We start from the raw sequence: 22,152 nt of genomic DNA, 5'->3' as shown, positions 1-22,152 counted from the left end.
ATAAGTACTACAAAACATTGTAAGCCTGATACCAAGTTAGTGCTACAGATGGTGACAGAACTGTGTCGTACTCACCATGACTTCCAGAGTAGGGACAGACTTAAAGCAAGAGGAGAAAGAGATATTTCTGGTTAGGCTAGATATTGTTAGAGAAATAGGATGGGGTATTAGACAAAGAACTCTGAAACAGTCCAACAAAACTAATGTACTGTTTAAAATAAGCCTAGTAACACAGAGCAAATACAAAACATTTACTGTCATAAGAAAGCTCAAACAAAAAATATGTTAAAAGGCAAAAAGGAATAAACAAAGAATACGGAAAAAAGGTATATAAAAGCACTATTTAGTCACAATGCTACATAGTTCAACCCAAGGATACAACATGGCACAAAGTTACAGAATACAGAGTTTACTAGCTCACCTTTAGAACTGTTCGGAGTTATCATATTAGTAAAATACTTCATTCAAAATAATTTGGCATTGAACCTTAAAACCAACCGTGCCAAAACTGATATTTTAGATTTGGGTAGGTACCAACTGACTAAAGCTAGCTTCTTTTATCACTTGGAGACTGGCAAGAACTTGTAGAACAGCTTGTGTCTCCATCATATCCTAGAAGACTACAACAGAGACGTTGCCATGTTAGGAATTCATTCTTTTATGGTCATTTAAGTATAGCTAAAGGCCAAACGTTTTTATTCAGTCCTGGAAAGTAGGGAATGGTTACAACTCCTGACAATGTCTTTCTTTTGCCACCTGTATCCCATGTGGGAGGGAACTACCTTCACTTTCTGTCTCGTTGACATAACAGGAAAAAGGAAGATGAAATCTGTCTAAGAAAAGAAAAAAAAGAATTTCCTCCTCTATACTCATTTCCCTGAAGGCTCCAAATGTAGTATATTCCCTCACTTTCAGTCCTGCCCAGCAAGAACACAGACAGCAAAAAAAGATCCTAGCATTATCCTACTCCATCAAAAACAAAAAAAGAAATGAACTATATTCTACATTAAAGTGAATCTATACCCCCTTTTTGTAAGATTTGATTGAGTAGTGAGGGGGGTCAGAACACCTGTCAGGTTTTTTTGCTGTCTGTACCTGTATTAGTAGATTTACCCTCTCTATTTGTCCTGGTGACCATCGTCACTGGGATGCAAGTGAAGGAAAATCAAAAGTTGGCATTGTCACAAGAAAATTAACACAGGGGAACACTTGTAATTGGGTCAGAATTTCCACTCACAACCTGCTGTGTTTACAGGACAGAGAGTGAAGGGAAATCTCCCCAGGGGTTTTAACCATTTCCTATTCCATCCAAAATAAAAATAAATACATTTTTTTTAAAAAAGAGCTTTGGTTTTGGGTACACTTTATGGAGAAACAATTGGGTCAAGGCGACAGCTTTACATGACTTTATAACAATGGAAGAAGCGTGACTGCCAAAGTAATCCTTAGAAAATATAAAGACAGCTCAAGTCTGATTTATCATGCTGCTGCCAGCATGTAAAGTTTAAATATCATTGTAGGTCAAGCTGACGTTTAAATTAGTTTTTGTTTTTTTGTGACACTAAACTCAGGAGTTAAACCTTAAAGGAGGAGAACTATGAGGTGACTGATTTTCACTCAACCTCATAGTTCGAGCCGACGTGTGACAATGAGACTGTCACACGTTGGCTCAATAGATCGGGAAGTGACCGAATACATACCGTCGCTCACTCACTTCTCGATCCTGTCCCTGCAGAGAGCCGCGACTGACACTCACGGCTCCCTGCAGGGATTAACCCCCGCTCTGATCCTCCAGCACTGACTGGCGGAACGGACGGGGCGGGGTACAGCTGGCTCTGCCTCTAGATAGGCTGAGCCAGCTGTCACTCATGCAGCTGGGTGGATCCAGAAAACATTGTCTGGATCCGTTCCTGCTGCGGCGTCTCAGTATACCGCGAGCGCTGACAGCAGACAAGCCAGTCCTGGGCCTCTAGGAGGGGCAGCGGAGCCCAGGATACACGGCATGGGGTTTTTGTTTTTTTGTGACACTAAACTCAGGAGTTAAACCTTAAAGGAGGAGAACTATGAGGTGACTGATTTTCACTCAACCTCATAGTTCGAGCCGACGTGTGACAATGAGACTGTCACACGTTGGCTCAATAGATCGGGAAGTGACCGAATACATACCGTCGCTCACTCACTTCTCGATCCTGTCCCTGCAGAGAGCCGCGACTGACACTCACGGCTCCCTGCAGGGATTAACCCCCGCTCTGATCCTCCAGCACTGACTGGCGGAACGGACGGGGCGGGGTACAGCTGGCTCTGCCTCTAGATAGGCTGAGCCAGCTGTCACTCATGCAGCTGGGTGGATCCAGAAAACATTGTCTGGATCCGTTCCTGCTGCGGCGTCTCAGTATACCGCGAGCGCTGACAGCAGACAAGCCAGTCCTGGGCCTCTAGGAGGGGCAGCGGAGCCCAGGATACACGGCAGGGGTGTAGGCAGAGCCAGCTGTCAATCACGCAGCTGGGTGGATCTCGACAGTAATGTAAAGCTTTGGGTCACGGGAGGACGTTAGTTTATGTCCTCCTGTGACCATTAGGAGAACTGTGGGAAAAAACACTTACCCTATAGTTCTCCTTTAAAAATACATTTAAGTACCTTAACTAATAACAAAAATGTATCTTATTTGTGTATCACTCGGCTGTAGATCCTCAAATCATCTCTGAATTGGTGCTGACACCGTTCTTCCTTCTGGAGGGTGGATACTTTCGTTACCCATGGTCCCTGCGTGTATGGTAAAGTAGTCACTGCTCCAAGCTCACTCCAGTGATGGACTACAATCTCAATACAAATTGGTAAACTAATCGGGAGATTGTAGTCAATCACGGGAATGAGCTTGAAGTGGTGGCTACTTTACAACACACACAGGGACCATGGGGAGCAATAGTAGCCACCCTCCCAGGAGGAAGGACAGTGTCAGCTCCAATTCAGAGATGATTTGAGGATCTACAGCCGAGTGATACACAAATAAGATACATTTTTGTTAATAGGTAAAGCACCTGAAATGTATTTTTAAGGTTTAACTCCTGAGTTTAGCGTCAGTTTAAATACAGTGTCAAACAAAACAAAAAAATATATTGGTCGCACTCCTCACAGGAAAAATCACAAAGTTGAATGGGGGGGGGTTGCTTGTAGTGACCTGCGGATGTGGCGCCGCCACACAGTACCAAGATGAATAAATGTCACCAGCACACCAGCAGTATTGCAGTCCAAAGTCATTGCGGAGCCTGATGAAGGGGACCCTGCGTGGCCCCAAAAGCGCTAGTTTTGGTGACATGACGTTCCAATAAACAAACTCTTTGGACTGCAATACTGGTGGTGTGCTGGTGACATTTATTCAGTTTAAATACAGCGACTCATCCAAAGGGTATGACAGATCTCTAAATAACATCTTACCAGTTTGGCTTTGATGGCCCCCGAGTCCACATTTTGTCCTGTCTTGGAATGCAGCTGTAACTGCACAGCATGGAGCTGAAGCAACTGATCGTGAACCTCCCTCTCCAACACGGTCTTTTCTGCTTGACTTTCTGTCAGCTCTGACTTCAGATCTACAACCTGAGCCTGCAAAATTAAAAATTATTACATTAAAAGGATGGCAGCACAAAATAGTCTATTTAACCATATTTTTTTTATTGCTAGATACACATTAAATAACTTTCTATGAAGTGTAAATGCACAGTTATTTGGCATGGTCAGGGTTATTTCGAATATCTCCCAGAGTCTATTACATTTTATAGTGCTGTCAAACTAAGTTTTACTGACACCTGTAGTGCCCTCACACACAGGACACCAGGATTGTCACATAAATGGACAGGGACTGCCGACACCTGTAGTGCCCTCACACACAGGACACCAGGATTGTCACATAAATGGACAGGGACTGCCGACACCTGTAGTGCCCTCACACACAGGACACCGGGATTGTCATATAATGGACAGGGACTGCTGACACTTGGGGTGCCCTCACAGTCAGTCCAGAATACAAACAGCAGGACTTAATGAAGCTGCCGAGACCAGAGGAGAGGAGAACGGTTGAGCGAGGAGAAACCTGCGGTCCAGGTGGGAGGTGTGGGCTCCTTAGAAGGCGGTTGGCTGATTTGCCGCGCCATGTTTTTTCTGCCCGAGTGCAGGCTACAAAAACCCCCCACAAAATTAACCCTGCTTGCCATGGTACAAAGCTCGGGACTGGCGGGCCTAATAAAATCTTTTGGTGGGCCATTTCTGGCCCACGGGCCTTGTAATTGATGTGTGTGTGTTCTATAGTATAGAAAATAGAAAATCGTACCTTGCAGCATGCCGTTCCCTACAAAAAACGCTGAGCTTTCGGGCACTGAAGAAAGATAGAACCTGAGCTGTACAGCACTCAGGTCACATCACCCGCCCCTCCTCATTATACTCCAATCACAAAATGGATTATATTTTGTAAAGAATACAAGGCATTCTGTAATAATAGGAGGAGGAGGAGGAGGAGGAGGAGGAGGAGGGGGAAGGGAATCATAAATTCACAAGTCCATAATGCAGTGTATCAGTATTATTTTCTAGTAGAGCATGCCATCAGTACAATAGAATGATCTTTCCCCACTTTCTCACCTTCAATCTGAAATAAGGAACCACTATATGCACAAGTGGCAACTGATGAGCAGACTGAGATGTATACTGCTAGTATGAAATGGTGAGTGTACATTCCATGGATTGCATTTGTCCAAATACCCCAGAAATGGAATATACACATACATACATACATACATACATACATACATGACGTTTGTAGGCTCATTAGCTATAATTTGGCGCTGATGTTGCTAGAGGGCCAGACCATTATAAATAGGGAAGCAGGTTGTTTACCACGACAGTAGAAGTGATTTTTTCCTGAAGATACGGGTAAACAACGCAATTTAACAGCCTTTGAACGTGGGATGATTGTTGGCGCTCGGAGCGAGTATCAGCAAAACAGCAGAATTTGTTAAATGTTCAAGAGGGGCTCATTGTTAAAGTGTTTAAAGATTGGACTGTCAGCCGAAAATCTGGGTCTGAACGTGCGAATTGTGGCCGTCAGCGACTAATCAGTGTTAGGGCAGAACGGAGAGTGGCAAGACTGGTACAAGACAACAGAAGGGCAACAGTGCAGTGTCAGATTCCTCGCCTTTCAACATCTCGTGGAGTCACGAGGCGGCCCAACAAAGTCATCTCGTGGCCCAACGAAGTACTGATGGGGTGGTCATAATAATCTGGAGTGTATACACACACACACACACACTATGGTCTTTATTTTTTTGTCCATCACCTACTGAAGTATCAGGCCCAGTTATCAATATCCATTTATGTTTGGCAAAGAAGGAAATAAAATATTCCTAAATAAAACAACTCTAAGTTTCCCAAGGAGCAGGATCACAAGATAAAAGGAGTACAATCTACTAGGTGTGTTCAAACAATTGTAAACCATTAACCCTCAGATAAACCTGTCCAGCGAGATCAGGACTCTCACTCCTCAGGAATTACAGGCATATCTGTACAAAGATGAGAGCCGGCCATACACCGCTCGAATTTCCAGCTGTGGGTGGCCCTCCCAACACCGTTTTTTTAATGAACTTTTGTCAAAGGAGCTAGGTCCAAGAATGTCGGGCGAACAGTGACTACAGCTAATCAGCACCAGTCACCATTCAGGTACTGTGACAGTTGTGGGTGCTGGCTACCAGGATACAATAACTGGTAGGGGAGATTCCCCCATCTACTGTGTTTAGAGCTGAGTGCTGAAACTAGAAGAGTGTGGGCAGCCACAGCACCATGAAGTAAGCCCGGCATTTAAAGCAGCAGGTCTCATGAAGCACATTGTAAAAATAACTTAACATTACACATAATAGTGACCTCCTATACACCTACAGTATAAACTTAACCCCTTCACGACCCATGACAGGATAATCCCGTCATGAAGTCTGAAGGGGTTAAACAGACAAAAGCCGGAAGGACTCTGTTCAGTTTTGTAGAGCCGGCGGCCGGCTTTACAATTGAAGTGATCTGGCGGCTCAGCTTCCGCCAGATAGCTTCTCCAATCCGGTAACCGGTACTGCCACCTCCCCAACACCCCTGCTGTGTTTCCTGGGCTCCGCTGCCCCTCCTAGGAGGCCCAGGACTGGCTTATCTGGTGTCAGCGGGAAGCTGGGGAAGAGATTGGTGAACGTCCGTTCTCCGATTTCCTCTACATTCTATGGGACCGTTAACGACGCATATTGCCTCACTTCCGGTCCCATAGCCGTCATTGCTCCGCTCCTGAAGCCCAGTAATAAGCTATTGAAGTGCGATCTGCACTTCAATAGTTTATTTAAAGTGGAAAGGTGACACTGGGGGTCTTTTGGACCCCCAGCATAACCTTAAAAGGAGAACTATGTGGTTAGGGCTTTTCCCCATAGTTCTCCTAAGGGTATAACGGGAGGACACAAACTAGCGTCCTCCCATCACCCAAAGCTCAGTATACCGCTTGCGGTATACTGAGACGCCGCAGCCGGAACGGATCCAGACAATGCTGTCTGGATCCACCCAGCTGCGTGAGTGACAGCTGGCTCTGCCTATCTAGAGGCAGAGCCAGCTGTCCCGCCCCCTCACCTGTCCGTTTTGCCAGTCAGCGCTGGAGGATCGGACAGGGGAAGGGGGGGGAATCCCTGCAGGGAGCCGTGAGTGACAGTCACGGCTCTCTGCAGGGATAGATCGAGAAATGAGCGAGCGACGGTATGTGTTCGCTCACTTCCCGATTTACTGAGCCAACCTGTGACAGTCATTGTCACAGGTCGGCTCAGATTATGAGGCTGAGTGAAAAATCGCTCGCCTCATAATTCTCCATTAAAGAGCATCTGTCACTGCCAATATGCTATCACATGGGGGGGGGCTTGTATACCCCCTATGTGATAGCAATTACATTTTAAATAAATTAAAAATTTAATGTAAAAATATGTTTTTTTTACATTCCCCCGCGAGCACGCGCATCGTCACACAAGACCTAGTATCACTTGCAATAAGAGGCAAAATGGGCTGGCCAGCTTCACTTCCTGGAGTGCTCATGAAGAAATCTAAAAGGTAAATGTCTTCTTTTTAGTCCGGTTGGCAGTTTACCAATGTTTCTGTCAGCAAAGGTTTAGACCTAGAGTCAGATGCATTTATATATACATGCCAAATCAGGCAGACGGCTGGGCTAAGATGTCCACAGTGGCAGGGGAGGGCCAGTGTGGACATCGCAAGGCCATCGCAATGCTGCAGTAGAGGTAAGTTGTGAGGACTCTAGTGCCTTGTGTGTTTTTTTTACAAATGATCTACTTGCTGGTGATGAATGTAGACCTAATCCAGGGCTAGACTAACCTCAGGAGCCAGGTAGCTAATGCTTCTTAAAGCAGAACTCTGGGTAACTCAAATCTAATAAAATAAAGTTATACTCACCCACACCACGATCCTGGCTGGCTCCTACACCGCTCTCTCCAGCGTGACCCCCTCCTCCGCTCCAGCAAAGGAATGTCCCTCGGCGTCCTCATGTCCAATACAGTGCATAGGAAGTGAGGACTCAATGGAGCTCAGACCACTGGAACAGACGGCGAGAAAGGCAGAAGGGACCGTTTTAAAGCTGGCTGGGTGGGCTGATAATAACTTAGTTATTTTAGCTCCCTAGACAAAACGAACACTTAACCCTTGCACTGCAGGGGTAGCCCCACTGCAAGGATTAGGATTTGCCCGGAGTTCTGCTTTAAAAATGACAGCTGGTGCCTACCTTTTTGAGGGTTTCTCTTGTTGTCATGGAGTCGATTCCTAAAAAAAAATAATCATGCTGGCTCCTGGATTGGACAGACTGGCTCCTGAATTCCATATTAATTTGTCCCCCTCTGTTCTAATCCATGAAACATTCTTCTCCTGTAATGGTATTAATACACGCACACATACAATTTCACAGCCGCATCCTTGCCTTCTTGCAGCTTAGAAGAACTTTCGGCCAGGAAGCACACACCTGCCCAGAGTAATCAGCACTACATGTCCCATCATGCATTGCCCTAATGTCATTTACAGGGAAGGAGGAGGCAGAGGCCGGACTTTTTTGAGAATTGTTTGCTGGGCTGCCTGTGTGTAGGGGCACCGACACTGTCATCATGCAGGGATGTAGTTCCCATGCCTGGGAGCACACAATAGAGACCTAGTGAGAGAAAGGCACCACCCTCTGAACGGAAATCTTCATCATCAATGAGTTCACAGCAAAAAAAAATAAAGAAGGATCTGCACAATGGGAGAGCAAGCAGAACAAGCACATCTGACAAGACTTGCAATAGCTGAGAAAATAGGAAGGTTACATCAGCAGAGCATTGCTGGGAAATCTCAGGAAAAGGCATTTCATCCCCCGAGATGATGTGCATGGTCACGTGTCCTAGTCACATGTGCCAAAGTTCCAGGAAGTAAAAGAAGAGCTAGTAACCTGTCCTTAGTTAAAATGGTCACTGTCAGAAGACCGGGGAAGAAAAGGAAAAAAATAAGGTATGCAAAGAATAAAAGCCAGCAATTATCTAGAAGTATGTGTTTGTCATTACTGAACAGTTCTAAGGGTGTGCTTGTTGTTATTTTGAAGATATGGGTAAAGTTCCTCTGTAATATCGCTTTAAGCACAAGCAAGGAATAGGGGAACACTAATTTTATTACCTCTCACAAAGTACACCTCCTGACAATGCCCCAATCTCCTCTTCTCTCCAAAAGTCAGGCACCATCTTAGCTCAGGCATAATCTAAAGTTACCATCTACTTCCCCAACTGAGATACTAGATAGAGATGTATAGAAAACGTCAACAGCACACCTATAACTCCTATCAACAATCCATCTTCTTCATTGATGCGGACTGTCAAATAACATAAAAAGCACTCATTAAAATCAGTGTGAACAGTGCGCCTGCTATATGTACCCAAGACTTCACACTGAATGTAAAAATATATGTGCAGTACACAGAGAAACTGGATATTTATATACTGTATCCTCTGGATCAACATTGGGTAACTGTGGGCATAGCGTTCTGTTTAGGCTTTTCTTCTTTTTTTTTTTTTTCTTCTCTCCGTATCTCTATAGGTTGAACTCGATAGACTTGTGTCTTTTTTCAACCTGACTAACTATGTAACTATATGTAACTATGTATCCATCATCACCAATTCAACTCAAATAGGCCATAGGAAAGCCATAGACAACACTTCTATCCTCAGGAATACATTTTTTAACATAAGAAAATACATGTCTACAAGTCCTCTATACTTTAAGAATTACAAGTCCCGGGGAAGAGTTCAGAGACCGAGGGCTGTTTTAAGAAATGAAAAGACCTCTCAGAAGCCTGACGATAGGAGTCCAACAAGAAACCAAACTATTTTTGTTTAAAAGGAAATACCACATTTGGAAAAAGTAAATAAATGCACACTTATGCATAAAAGAACAAAAATGTGCATTTATTTTTTTTTTTGCACAGGAGCAGATCGCAGGTGCAATGCTCTAGCTTCAGCAGACTTTTCCTCTCATCCATGTCCATACTGAGGTATGGTCATTCAGTAATAATGTCTGGAAGAAGTGTCAATGAACTACAAGTGGGGTGACGATGTATTGCATTGAGAACGACAAGCCTTTCTGATGTGGCAGCTGATTGGACTATTATTTCCTCTATCCATAGATCCTGTCAAACGATATGTGAATAGATGACAATAGGGATATACTGATACTAGTATCAGTGCTGATACAGAGTATTTAGCCGAGGACTCGTACTCGCCCAAATGCTCCCGATACGGGAATCTCTGTTATCAGAAAACCGGGCGACGAGTCATTATGCGCCGCCTGGCTTCCTGATTGGCCAGGAAGCCGGCTCCATGCTCTCTTCCATGTTCCCAGCTGAGTCACAGGCTTGTTTACAGATTAAAATTTAGCTGCCGGCTCCATGCTCCCTCGTCACCAGGTGACGAGGGAGCATGGAGCCGGCTTCCCGGCCAATCAGGGAGCCAGGCGGTGAGTTCTTACCTGGCCCCCGACTTCCTGATTAGCCAGAAAGCCGTCTCCATGCTTTCTCGTCACCAGGTGAAAAGGGAGCATAGAGCCGGCTAATCAGGAAGCCAGGTGGCGAGTCATTACACGCCGCCTGGCTATCTCAATGGGACTTCTAGTATTGGAATTCAGTATAGCCAAGTACTGAAAGAAAAATATTGGTACTCAATACCAAAAAAACGGTATCGGTACACCCCTAGATGACATGGCTCTGTGGCAGGAGCCAAGCTAAATTTTAATCTGTAAACAAGCCTGCGGGGAGAACCCTGTGATTCAGGGGGGGGTTCAGGTGGTCGGAGTTGCAATCTGACCAGGCTTCATGGCGCACCGTAAATATGGGTCTAACATGAAACATGGTCAGAAAGTAAAGTAGCCTTTAAGCCTTGATGTTTTAAAGGCCACAAAATGCCCCTTCATGTTAGCTTTTGTTTTGTCTACATGTTATCAGAACGTTTTCAACAATAAAAGATTGTGGACTCTCCTCTCAAGTTGATGGTTTGGGGCTAATTTTTCTGATTCTGGGCAGGTGAAATGAAGGCTTTAAAGCCCATTTATTTTTCTTATCCCTAGGAGTTATGGAGGGTGGCAACTTTAAACCGACCAAAGACATTTGAAGGTGGACTGACATTCATGTTTGGGGATACGCTGGCTAGCGCAAATGAACAGTCACTGTTGGGCTGCACTGCCTAGCCTGGTGCGGTACTGAACGGCAACGCAACACACCACACTGTTTTGTTTGTTACCACAAAGCAATTGTATGAATGAGGCCTTTATTCTTTGTATATGTTCTAATTTACATGAGGAAATGTCAACCAACCTGGATGTCTGTTGTCATCACCACTATTACCTTTATACACATCTGCGTATTAGACGCCTACAGAAAAGCTGAAGGAAAGGACACCAGGGAGAATGAGTCCTTATTTACACAATCAGTGAACAGTCCGAAGCACAAAGGCAGGTGTGTTTGTTATAGGTTCAGCAGATCAAAGTGGAGTGTATGAATATTAAAAGAGTTTACTGAAAGCTGGCCATAAACAGAACATGGTAGCACACCATCTGACCATCAAACATTCTGCCCCTTCTCCCACTACCACCACCCTGGTCCCATATAAATGCCTGCTTGTAGGAAAAGTATACCAAGCGTCGCAATGCAGCAAACATTATATCTCTGGGCTGACCATACACTGTTAACATTTCAGCCAATTCACAGTAATTATCCGAAACACAGTGGGCGGCCCTGCTGGCTCGACAAAAAACGATTACTCAATTGGCTTTTATCAAAAGGAGGCGGATGGAAGACTTTTGGCCACTGCTGTCACTGTTCAGGTAGTCTGACAGCAGTGGGCACTGGCTCTCAGAATATAATGTCCCACAGGCGATGGGATGGAGAGATGTTAGCATTTCTTTTGTTCAGTCAGCAGGTTGAAGGATAGAAATCTATAAGAGTATGGCCAGCTTTATTATGTGGCCCTTGGGGCCCCCTGCAGTCAATAGCCTGAGAACCTGGGTAACATTTTCATTAGACTGGCTTCTAGTAGGTGAATGGTTTTTTTTTTTTTTAGATACCATCTTACTTTTTCCGTGCTGTCCGTCCCTTTCCTCATTACGTTTTTTTACCCTGTGATCTTCGATGCCTGCTTCACACCTAGGCCATTGCGGTTGTTGAGCTGTTTTCATGCGTTTGTCACTGGGGTTTTATTGTGCGCAGTTTTGCTGTTAAAAACCTCAAGAAAAACGCATGGTTCTCAATGCATAGGGGTGTCTATGGGACCAAAACCGCACGGCACCGGCCTGAATATAGCTCCTGCATCTTTTTGCGCGTCAGGCCATATCGCACATGCGACACAAAGCTAAGGCGTAAACTGTCGCCATTGACTTGCAAGGGTTTTGCGCATTATGGTGTGATAAAATGCCTAGGTGTGAACCAGGACTTAGTGCCGGTGCACACCTGGGCAATCCATGACCGTGCGGCAATCGTGCACGATACTGCAAAGTCACCAATCACTGACGATTGCGCTGTGGGTGCCATTATTTTCTAATGGCACCCCAGTCACGCCGGGCCGATCACGCGTTTTTTTTTTTTCTGCGACTGTCGCGTGGATGTACCCCATTGAAATCAATGGGGCCACGCGGCAATTGCTGTCTGTAATTGTGCATGACCGTGGGATCCTGGGACGCACGTCCCAGATCGTTCAGGTCTGCACCGGCCCTTAGAATGGATCTAGCTGAGGCAAATATAAAATGTGGGACATTTTTAAGTGGTCTGCAAGAAGCACAAATGTGGAAGTGTGCATTTGTAAAGGGGCTGTAATCTCTGCCAATCTCATATAATGTGTCTCCAGTCTTTGACAGTCTCCTGAGATGCGTCTCCAACTGCTTCTATACCATGTCTGCAATCTCTGACCATTTCCTGTCACATGTTTGCAGTCTCCGACTCTCTCCCGTCCCCTGCCCGCAGTCCAGTCATGGGATGGTCAGGGACTGCATAACTGCAGTCTCTGAGTAGTGCTGAGCCTGAGCTTGGTGCAAACCCAGTTCACCGAAGTCCCCTGCAAGCAGGGGATAGTCCCCTACCATGCCCTGCTCGCAGTCTCTGACCATTTCCTGTCTTATATCTGCAGTCTCTGAGCAGTGATGAGCCTGGGCATGGTGCAAACCCAGTTCACCCAAGCCCACTCAAAACTGTGACTGCCCCACCCACCAAGCCCAATCAGTGGCAGCAATTGCAGCGAGGGGGCACTCCCCACCCCTTTGTGACGTAAAGCTGCAGGAAAAGGAATGCACCTCTCTGCAACTGATTGAGCCAGGAGAAAGGGGTGGCAGGCACAGTTCTGAGCGGGCCTGGGTGAACTCTGGCAAGTTTCCCACCAGTCTCAGACTCATCACTATCTCTGACCTTCTCCTGTCACGTGTTCACAGTCTCTGACCATTTCCTGTCATGTGTCTGCAGTCTCTGACAGCTTTTTGTAGCACGATATTCACTAAATATTATGGGGGGGATGTATCCAAACTGGGGCAGAAGAATCTGGAGTAGTTGTGCACAGCAACCAATCAGCGTCTCACTTTCATTTTCAAAACATAACTGGAGAGAAACTGATTGGTTGCCCTGGGCAACTGCTGCAGTTTTGATACATTCCCCCCTAAATATTTTATTCGATGATGTCAGGAAACTGGCCACCACTGTCACAGACAAACAACCAGGGACTTATTACCAGTCTGTGCCGGTGGGATTACTGAATACAAGCACAGGGACACAGGAGTCACCGATCCTAGGCCAAAGCCCTCCACACTCACCTCTAGTTTGTGGTTGATCTGGCTTACGGTCTGCGCTTTATGACACAGCTGAGCGAAGCATGAACTCAGACTGGTCATCTTCTGGCGGCCCTCATAGGTGATGTCGGCCTGGTCAGGGTCTATCTCTCCCAGCAACAGATCCACATCCACGAAGGCCTTGTCAAACTCCTTCTCCAGGACTTCCATCCAGCGGAACATGGACATCCCGGGCACTGGCCCGGCGGACGAAGCGCCCGAGCACGGTACTGCCGACATGACGGCGCAGCAGAGAAGGGAAGATGGAGAGCGTCACTTGCACCAGGCGTCAGGGCTACCTGCCGGCTGATTGGCTATTCCCTTTACACAGCGCTTACCGATTGGCCCATTGTGTGTGGGAGACGAAAGCAAGCCAAGAGCTGTAAGCGTGCGACGCAGCCTGATTGGTTAGGCTACAACCGGGTGCTCCTACCCTGATTTGTGATTGGCTAAAGTGGTTACCTGGGCGAGGACGATTTGTTTTCTCTTGTCTAGACCCAGTACTTGACTCCAATGCTCTTATTTCTCATAATATTTATTTCTTATGATAGTCCCTGAAGTAATCGGAGTGCCGTGTCACGAACCTTTTATCAGTCGCTGCTGGGTATCTCTTCATTCATTCCATTCTTGAGAAAGGTTTTTGCCACTTACGTTTGTATATAGGTAATCATTATTTTTGTCTGCCACAACTGACAGCGTAAAGACCAAGGCAAGCGATTACCGAGTGATCGTTTTGTTAGTATCGCGAGGTCTGGCACGTCCATCCAGTGTGATCGCTTTGCTATTTCTGTAGCTTCCTAATACCTGAGCGTTTTATTTGCTATTACATGATATCTTTATGTTTCTTCCTGTTAATGTGTATCTTAAAATCAAAGTCTTTTTTTAGTTTTGCATTGAGAAGAGAACTCCTGTTTTTTGACGGTGTCAGGAAGTTAGATTTCCCTGGAAGGCACAGAAGGAAGTAGAAGAAAATATGTCCAAAATGAGGGTAAATTATTAGACGGCGCCCCAACTGGAAGATTTCCCTTCTATTTCTGACTTGGTGACAGCTGTACTTTATTACTTGTTGATCCTGCTAGTCGTTCCTTCCATTTTTAATTTCCCTGAATAGGGTGACAACACTGTTCATTCTGCAGTGAAATCACTGTAGAGTTGTCACCCTGTGGACAGGTTAGTTTTAGCTGGATAGGTAGTTTTAATAGGACTTTAGGCAGCGAAAGGGTTAAAGTTGACCTCTGGCCCCAAACATTTTGTGTCTATTTGCAATGTAAAAATAAATGAGAGCTCATACAGTGCGTGCTGTGTGCGACCACTGCTGTGTTATACAATACTCATACTTTCATTCCCTCTTTACAAGTCCAGCTGGAGTACACAGATTACAGCGGGACAGTCTCTCTGCAACTCGTCCATTTTGAAAACGCCTTGCATTCTTGTCAGTTATTGCGAGGCATTCTGTGTTTGAACGAGGGGAGACCGTGATGTTTATTTGCACCTCCTCCAATCACAGAACGCCTTGTATTGCTTAAAAAGAAGGTGAAACGTTTTTGGAATGAACAAGCTGCAGAAAGAGCGACTTACTGTGATCTGTGCACAACAGCTGGACTTGTCATTTTCACCTACACCTAGAGCGATGGATACCAGCGGGGGATGTCCCTGGAATTCAGCCCCTGCTCAGTATATGTGCAATGCAGCACATCTAAAACTTCTAAGCTTCTCACGCTGGTCCTCCCAATCCTAGTCTGAAGACCTTTCTACAGCCAGGGCCAGGCCTGCCGCTAGGCAAACTAGGCAGCCGCCCAGGGCACAGCCTCGACCAGCGGCTTCTACGCACTCCACCAGCTTCCCAATCCCGTTGTAAGATCGGATGCTGTTCGCTGGAGACAAAACCGTCTCCTTCAAACTTCAGCCAATCTGTGACGAAGAGGTATTCAGCCAATGAGGTGCACTGCAAGCCGCGCTGCGCGCAACATCACTTCCGTCTCGGCTCCTACAGCATGCAAATAGCCGCACTTGATAGCTCTTGGCATCTGTGCTTGGAGTGTCGGGCTGCCAGGTGCAGGGATCTTAAATAGTCGGCTACATTGTCCCTGGCATTCCGGTGTATCTGCTATGCATAGCTGCTGCTGGCTCACCCAGGAACTTTCTAGTGCGGGTCAAGATGGAGCCTAAGGGACAGCAGGACTGGAGGGGACCCAGGGGCCACAGGAGGCTTAAGTGGAGCATCAACAACAGCCCCCAGTTCCAGCTCCAAAACTATCAAGCTCCTGTGCCAAACAAAGAGCCAGCAGGGACACGGTTGACTTCTCTGCGAGCCACCAATTAGGACCAAAGAGATGCGGGAAGGGTGGAGTGCTTCTTGGAGGCTTTGCTTGATAGCAGGTCCCTTGACTACTTTGAGATTGAGACTGGTGTTGTCACCACCACTCACTGGACAGGTAGACAAAGGACGCCCATGTTTTTAAGGTGACCGCCACAGACTTCGGTTCTTCTAGATCAGCTTTTACATTGCTGACTGTGACAGTAAGTGATACCAATGACTACATCCCAGTGTTTGAACAGTCAGAGTATAGAAAGAACATCAGAGAGAACACAGAAATAGGCAACGAGGTGATGACAGTCAGAGTCACAGATGGAGATGCCCCATCTAATGCCAACATGGTCAAAGCTGGTCAATGTGGATGGGGTAAACTCAGTCTTTGAAATAGATCCAAGGTCTGGGGTGGTGAGGACTAGGGGGTGGTACCGACTACCAGCTCATAGTAGAGGCCAATGACCAGGGCAAGGACCCAGGACCTAAAAGTCCAACAGCCGCAGTGGGGTGCAAGTAGCTGGTCTTGCCTAGGGCACAGCACCAGCCCTGTGTACAGTGGTTTACAAATGGCTGGTATTGAGGCATATTCAAGTACTTCCACTGGCTACATTTAAAAAATGCATACATTTAGGGGTACATATAGCAGCTATACTGCAGCTATACTAACAAATGTTTAGGAGTCTAATGTTGGCAGAGAGCATTAAAAATGACTGTGGTTGTTAAAAAAAAAAAGCCAAGAGGAGAACTCGGACACGTAGCCTGTCAAAGTCACATGACCAACTCTCTTCCAAGCAGAGTGAACTACCTCAGTCTCAATTCCACAGCCTGCATTTTATGAATGGGCCACAAAATGCAGGTCACGGTATAGAGCATTAGAACATACCCCTTACTAATTATTTTTTTTTACAAATTGATAAGTAGCTGCCTTGATTGTCGTTTTTTGTTTTTTTTTTACTCTTTGCCGGGTGTTTAGTTTTATTGCACTCATAAACACAGGGAAAATCTTGTACCAGAAAAACCAAGTCGCCATAAACTCGTAGTAACCACATACAATAAAAGGTATACAGAAGATAGTTAAAGAGTCACAATGCATCATGCCGAAGGATGGAACTCTGGACTTCAGACAACCACTTCACCTCAGCCATAGACTCATTTCAAGAAACTTTATGGACAAGAGAACCAAATCTTGCAAATATAATTATCTGCAAACTGCCCTCTCATTCATCATGTCACATATCGAAAAGGCTCATACTGCTGCATTCCAGTAAAGTGATGTACTTCACCCAACGTAACAAATGCTGTCATTATTATTATTATAATATAGGATTTATATAGCGCCAACAGTTTGCGCAGCGCTTTACAATATAAGGAAGACATTACAATCACAATACAATTCAAGACCAGATGGTAAGGAGGGCCCTGCCCCAGAAGGCTTACAATCTAAAAGGGAGGCTCATGTATTTAATGATGCATAGAATGCCTCCAGTTTGCCATATTCCAAGGAAGCTACATTTCTAAAATGTTTGTCAGTTTTACAGCTGGCGGCATGCAGAAATGGAGAGGTAATTGTCAATACCATTTAGGGCTCATTTACACTGTTGCGTTTTAATGCACACGCTGCAATGTGCTAAAACCCATGTGTCCAATGTCCTCATTATCAAAATAGTGTCTGTTCCTATCTTACGCTGCAGTGCAATGTGTTTTGAAGACTACAAAATGTTAATTTTTTTTTCTGCTTTATATTGCATTGGGAGGCCCATTGAAGCCAATGCATCCAAGCAGATGTAATATGCATTTTGATGTGTTGGCAGCAGTTACGGTATTAAGAAGCTTGGTAAATAGCTGTGAGCCCTATCCACTCCAAATTCTAAACTGAAAAATACATTGATAATGCATGACAACGCACCTCAATAATGCATGTTAACACACCTGCTTTTCACACAAAAACGCACCTCTATGCACACGCATGAATCAAAATGGCTTCTGTACCAATCATCTGTTATATCAACAATTTTTTTTTAAAGTGGAGTTTTCCTTTAATGCCTACATTCATCCTAAAAAAAAGGAAGTATTCTCAAATACCCATAACACTGCTGAAATAAAAAAATGCATGTTTTGTTGCATTACCCACTTTTTCCCCAGTGCTGTCCCTGCAGCCTGGGATCTGTGGCTGGCCGGGACCTCACAGAACAGCGTTAACACATCACAACACTGAGGACGAGGAATGGGCTCCTTGAATTATTAAAACTGTTTTAGGGCTTGTTCACACCAATTGTGGTGCGTTCCAGAGCGGTAGCTAATGGAACGCACTGCAATCACTCACAAAACGCCCCCCTGCATTCTGGGGCGGGAGGGAGCGTGGCTGTGCATTGAAGTCAGTGGCACCACAGCCCAGCCCGCCCGCAGTGCGATCGGACGCGTTGCAAAACATTGCCTGTGTTCCGTTCCACTGCAAACGTAAAAAATAGAGCAAGCAGCATTTTTTGCGTTTGCAGTGGAACGGAACACAGACAATGTTTTGCCACGCGTCCGATCGCACTGTGGGAGGGGGCGTGGCTGCGGTGACAATGACTTCAATGCACCAGAACGCAGGGGGAAGTTTTGTGAGTGATTGCGGTGCGTTCCAGCAGCTAGCGCTCTGGAACGCACCGCAATCGTTGTGAACAAGCCCTTGAAGTTGAGGGAACTGTAAACAGGAGCCGGGCTTTAAAAAGCAGTAAAAGAGCTTTAAAACAAACCCTCACTCTTCAAAATATCCGTTCTCACCATAGCACTGCATTACTGAATGTATATGAATACATGTTATGCGGCTGACACATGTAAATGGTCTACCTAATGCACCAAAACACACCAAAAATGTGCAGGTAGCATTTTTGGGCAGCACAACGCACTCTAATCCATTGCCAGACATTGTGCTGTGCTGCAACACACATCCAATGGCTAAGCACATTGGGGTACCATTCAGAATAAATGTCACCATGCACATTGCATTGTGTACTGACAAAAATGCTTTATATACCTCTTCTGATACATTTTGGTGCTTTAGGCTGTTCATTCAAATGAAAGGGCTGCCTTAACGCAATGCACATTATTGTGTGATATAACACATTGCAATGATGTAACTAGGCCCCTAAAATGAAGTTATTTATTCTCAAAAATCACAACCAAGTGTCTAGTGTGTGGTTTCAGTTGGTTTCCAACAGGGTAGGCTTGCCAAACACGTTGCACTCTGACCATACAACCTCTGAATTATCAACTTTAGATTTACCAAAACTATGTCATATGAGGACCTACCTGAACTATCTAATCAAGCAGGCCCTTGTAATACATACTTGTTGGTAGATCTAAGGCCCCATTCACATGTAGAGATTTATCGCGCGATCTCCGCCGCGATATCGCGCATTTTTGCCGCGCGATATTGCGAGAAGTCGCCGGCTAATGATATTCAATGCATGTCGCGGTCGCAAGTCGCTTCTACAGGACCCTTTTTTCGGCTTATTTTGCGCGATTTTGCTTTTTTCTAATGGAGCCCGACGGAGAAGGTCGCGCTACCGTCGCTGGAACGTCGCCCCGAAAGTCGAGCTATTCCAGCCGCTGCAAAAGGTATGTCGCTACGTGTGAATGGGGCCTAAAGGAGATTGTGCAATCAGATTGTAACATGTCAGAAACACTTGCTGCTTGTTAACCTTAAGGTGCCCACACACCTTGCGATTATCGTACGATAATCTCAAGGTGTGTGGAAGGCGTGCGACCATTTCTACTGTACAGGTCGCACGACTTTTGTCTTACGAATATGTTTGAAAGCCAGCCGAGAATCATACGATTGTCGGCGGGTTTGTGGCATGCTCGTAATATAATTGCCGCACAGGCCGGTGTGCGCAAGCGCACACTGCCCGTTCAGCATTGCGGTCATCGGAAGCCCGCCCCTCCGCGGGGCGGGCTTGCGATGATCGCAAGTACGATCTGCCTGTCCAAGATGGGCAGATCGTACGTTTTTTTAAATTACTTTACAACCATCGTAAGACAAAAGTCTTGCGATGGTTGTAAGGTCTATGGGCACCTTTCGAGGGGTTCCAGGCTGCCGAGATCTGTTCTTATATAAAAGCATAATTCCTGTGTTGTGAACTTTGAAAAGGAATTTCTACAAAATGCTTGTAAATACAGAAGTGAATGAGAGTTTGTTTTTTACTGCTTGTTTAGAATATGTAAATACTTGCATGATCTAGGCACAGGTTCACTTTAAGTATGGAAATAAGCATAGGAGTATGTGACCAACCACTCATGCAGACAAGGTAATTATCTGTCTGCATATCGCCAGCAGGTAAGCTTAACTAACAAAGTTCTTACTGTTTACTAAACCTCTCTGAGCATGTAGGTCCGAAGTATCTGTAGGAACAAGAAATGTCTATCACACTGGTCGGGAAATTGTCACTATTAGCCTTATAATGTATTATTGTTTGTTCTATTAAAGCCCTTTATGGGGAAAAAAATACTGTAAACATATAAAGCCTCCCACAGAGAACCTGGGAAAGCTTCAGCCATAAGGGCTAATGTGCTAAAGCAGTACATTTTCATTTAGATCAGTGCAGATATATTTACATCAACCATCCAGTGTTTTGCAATCGCTTCTCGGCCTTTTGGCTAAGATCAAGTGTAGTATCTGTTCTTATCAGTTGCCGGAGGAAGAACGACACCACTCCTAGTCCGGTGGGATGGTGGCTTAGTATTCGCAGTGTAATTGGTTGGGTACTGGAGGAGGTTGCAGGACGTCGGAACTAACGACTCTTGTTAATGGGTGCGTTTCGGCGGACCTCTGAAAGTGCCCAAACTCCTGATGGGAATGGGTGCGAAGCTTGGTCTGGCCGGAGGGTTGGGAGGCGGCAGAGCCCGTGGTGTTTTTCACCCCTGGGGGTGGTGTCCCAGGGGTGCTCAGAAAGTCACTTGGGTGTGGGACCCCACTTTGACTCACTGATGCACATGGACACACACCACATTGCATATTCTGCACAACGCCTCCGAGACGGGCCTTATGGCTAGTCCGGGGCAATATTTTTGCACTCCGGCCCCTAGGGCCTGTCAGCGTGGTGCACTGGCACTCTTTATTTATTTATTGCACTACATGCACGATTTGACACTTTTTAATTTTTTGTAAATTTGACCCACAGATTGCTTAGGGTGCAGGTTCCTGCGGGGCCTTTTCCCGATGCTGGGGAGGAGATTCTGTGCCCTAATATAGGGTTATCTGTCTCCTCCCACCCAGCGGGTCTCTCTTCGGGAGAGCCCCCTACCTCGTACTGTGAGGGACCTGTTCTGGCAGGTCCCCAAAGGATCGGGGTCCACCGGCCTTCGGGTTGGTGGACCATACAGTCTCAGCCCCTGTCAGGAGCCTTGCGCCCCGGGGGGTCGGGAATAGTGGTCCCTTCTTTATTGAAGGACCAAGCACCCTTGTGCATGTTTTTGTGTGCTGTGATTTCACGGTTCACTTTTTTACTTGTCAGTCAGCTTTACTTGACTAACTGAAAAACCTTTTCCATCATTAAATCACCCCAAATCTGCTGGGTTACGGGGTTGCCCAATCAAAACCTATACTTTGATTTTTGGTAGATGACAAGTTAAATCATACACTAGCATTTTTTATGTTCTAACGACACACCGTGGTCACTGGAGACACAGAGACCACTTGAGATACACTGGTGACACAGAAGCACTGGGGTCACTGGAGACACTAGTGCCATAGGAGTACACAGGGGTTACAAAGTTACTGCAGGCACAGGAGTGCAGGGGTCATCACCAGTGGTGTAACAATAGCCATAGCAGCCCACGCGGCTGCTATGGGGCCTGGGATCCCATTATGGGGGGGCTGATTAGGAAAACTAAACTGTGATGCTTCCAGTATAAAACAGCTGAAGTCAGACCTCAGGATTGTCTAGTCACAGGTCCCCCTCTATGCAGTAAGAGGCATTTGCTCATTTATCTTAGCAGCGTAGATTTACATTATATATTCCTCTGAACTTCTGCTACAGATTGAAATTAACACTGTATGCCTAATGCAGTCACAAATCACAGTGTCACCTCTGATAAACCCTATAGGAGGGCTGAAGTTTGTGGTTCTCCAAAAAAGTTTCATGAAGCTGGCATTTAAAGACGTTTATATGAAGAGTAAGTGTGTGCAAGAGCGTTAATCATGTTATCATAGTATAAACTATCATTATGGTAATTATAATTAGTGTTATTACTGTAACTTTTATCCATACCACTGCTCCATGCTCCATAGTGGTGTACTGACTATGCTGACAGTTCTCCTGCTGCCTGTCCTTTACATATACTTCATGTTAAGGTCAATGATACATATTGTCACAGTGGACACTGCCAGCTGCTATAGACAGCGCTAGCGGGGGGGGGGGGGGGGTTTTAAAATGGGGCCCCATGATTTGTAGTTAAACCCCTGATAACCACAGGA

General features: G+C 45.7%; 1 protein-coding gene across 4 annotated transcripts in view; it reads right to left on the bottom strand.

The window, feature by feature from the left end:
* The window catches only part of GOPC (golgi associated PDZ and coiled-coil motif containing), a 31,362-nt gene extending 17,639 nt beyond the window's left edge, over positions 1-13,723 (bottom strand). For 2 of the 4 annotated variants that reach the window (XM_018563562.1, XM_018563569.1), the window contains exons 1-3: positions 13,367-13,723; positions 3,437-3,601; positions 76-99 (exon numbers count right to left, since the gene is read on the bottom strand). In XM_018563562.1, the coding sequence (XP_018419064.1) occupies positions 76-99; positions 3,437-3,601; positions 13,367-13,621 (444 nt within the window). In that variant the 5' untranslated portion in view covers positions 13,622-13,723. The remainder of the gene's footprint in view (positions 1-75; positions 100-3,436; positions 3,602-13,366) is intronic. The other 2 variants (XM_018563577.1, XM_018563585.1) reach the window with 1 other exon arrangement.
* Positions 13,724-22,152: the final 8,429 nt, after the last annotated feature.

This window comes from Nanorana parkeri, unplaced genomic scaffold (assembly GCF_000935625.1).
Source record: "Nanorana parkeri isolate BGI_ZX_2015 unplaced genomic scaffold, ASM93562v1 scaffold22, whole genome shotgun sequence".
Lineage (NCBI taxonomy): Eukaryota > Metazoa > Chordata > Amphibia > Anura > Dicroglossidae > Nanorana > Nanorana parkeri.
The sequence above is the reverse complement of the archived record's forward strand: the minus strand, read 5'-3'. Positions and strand labels throughout refer to the sequence as shown.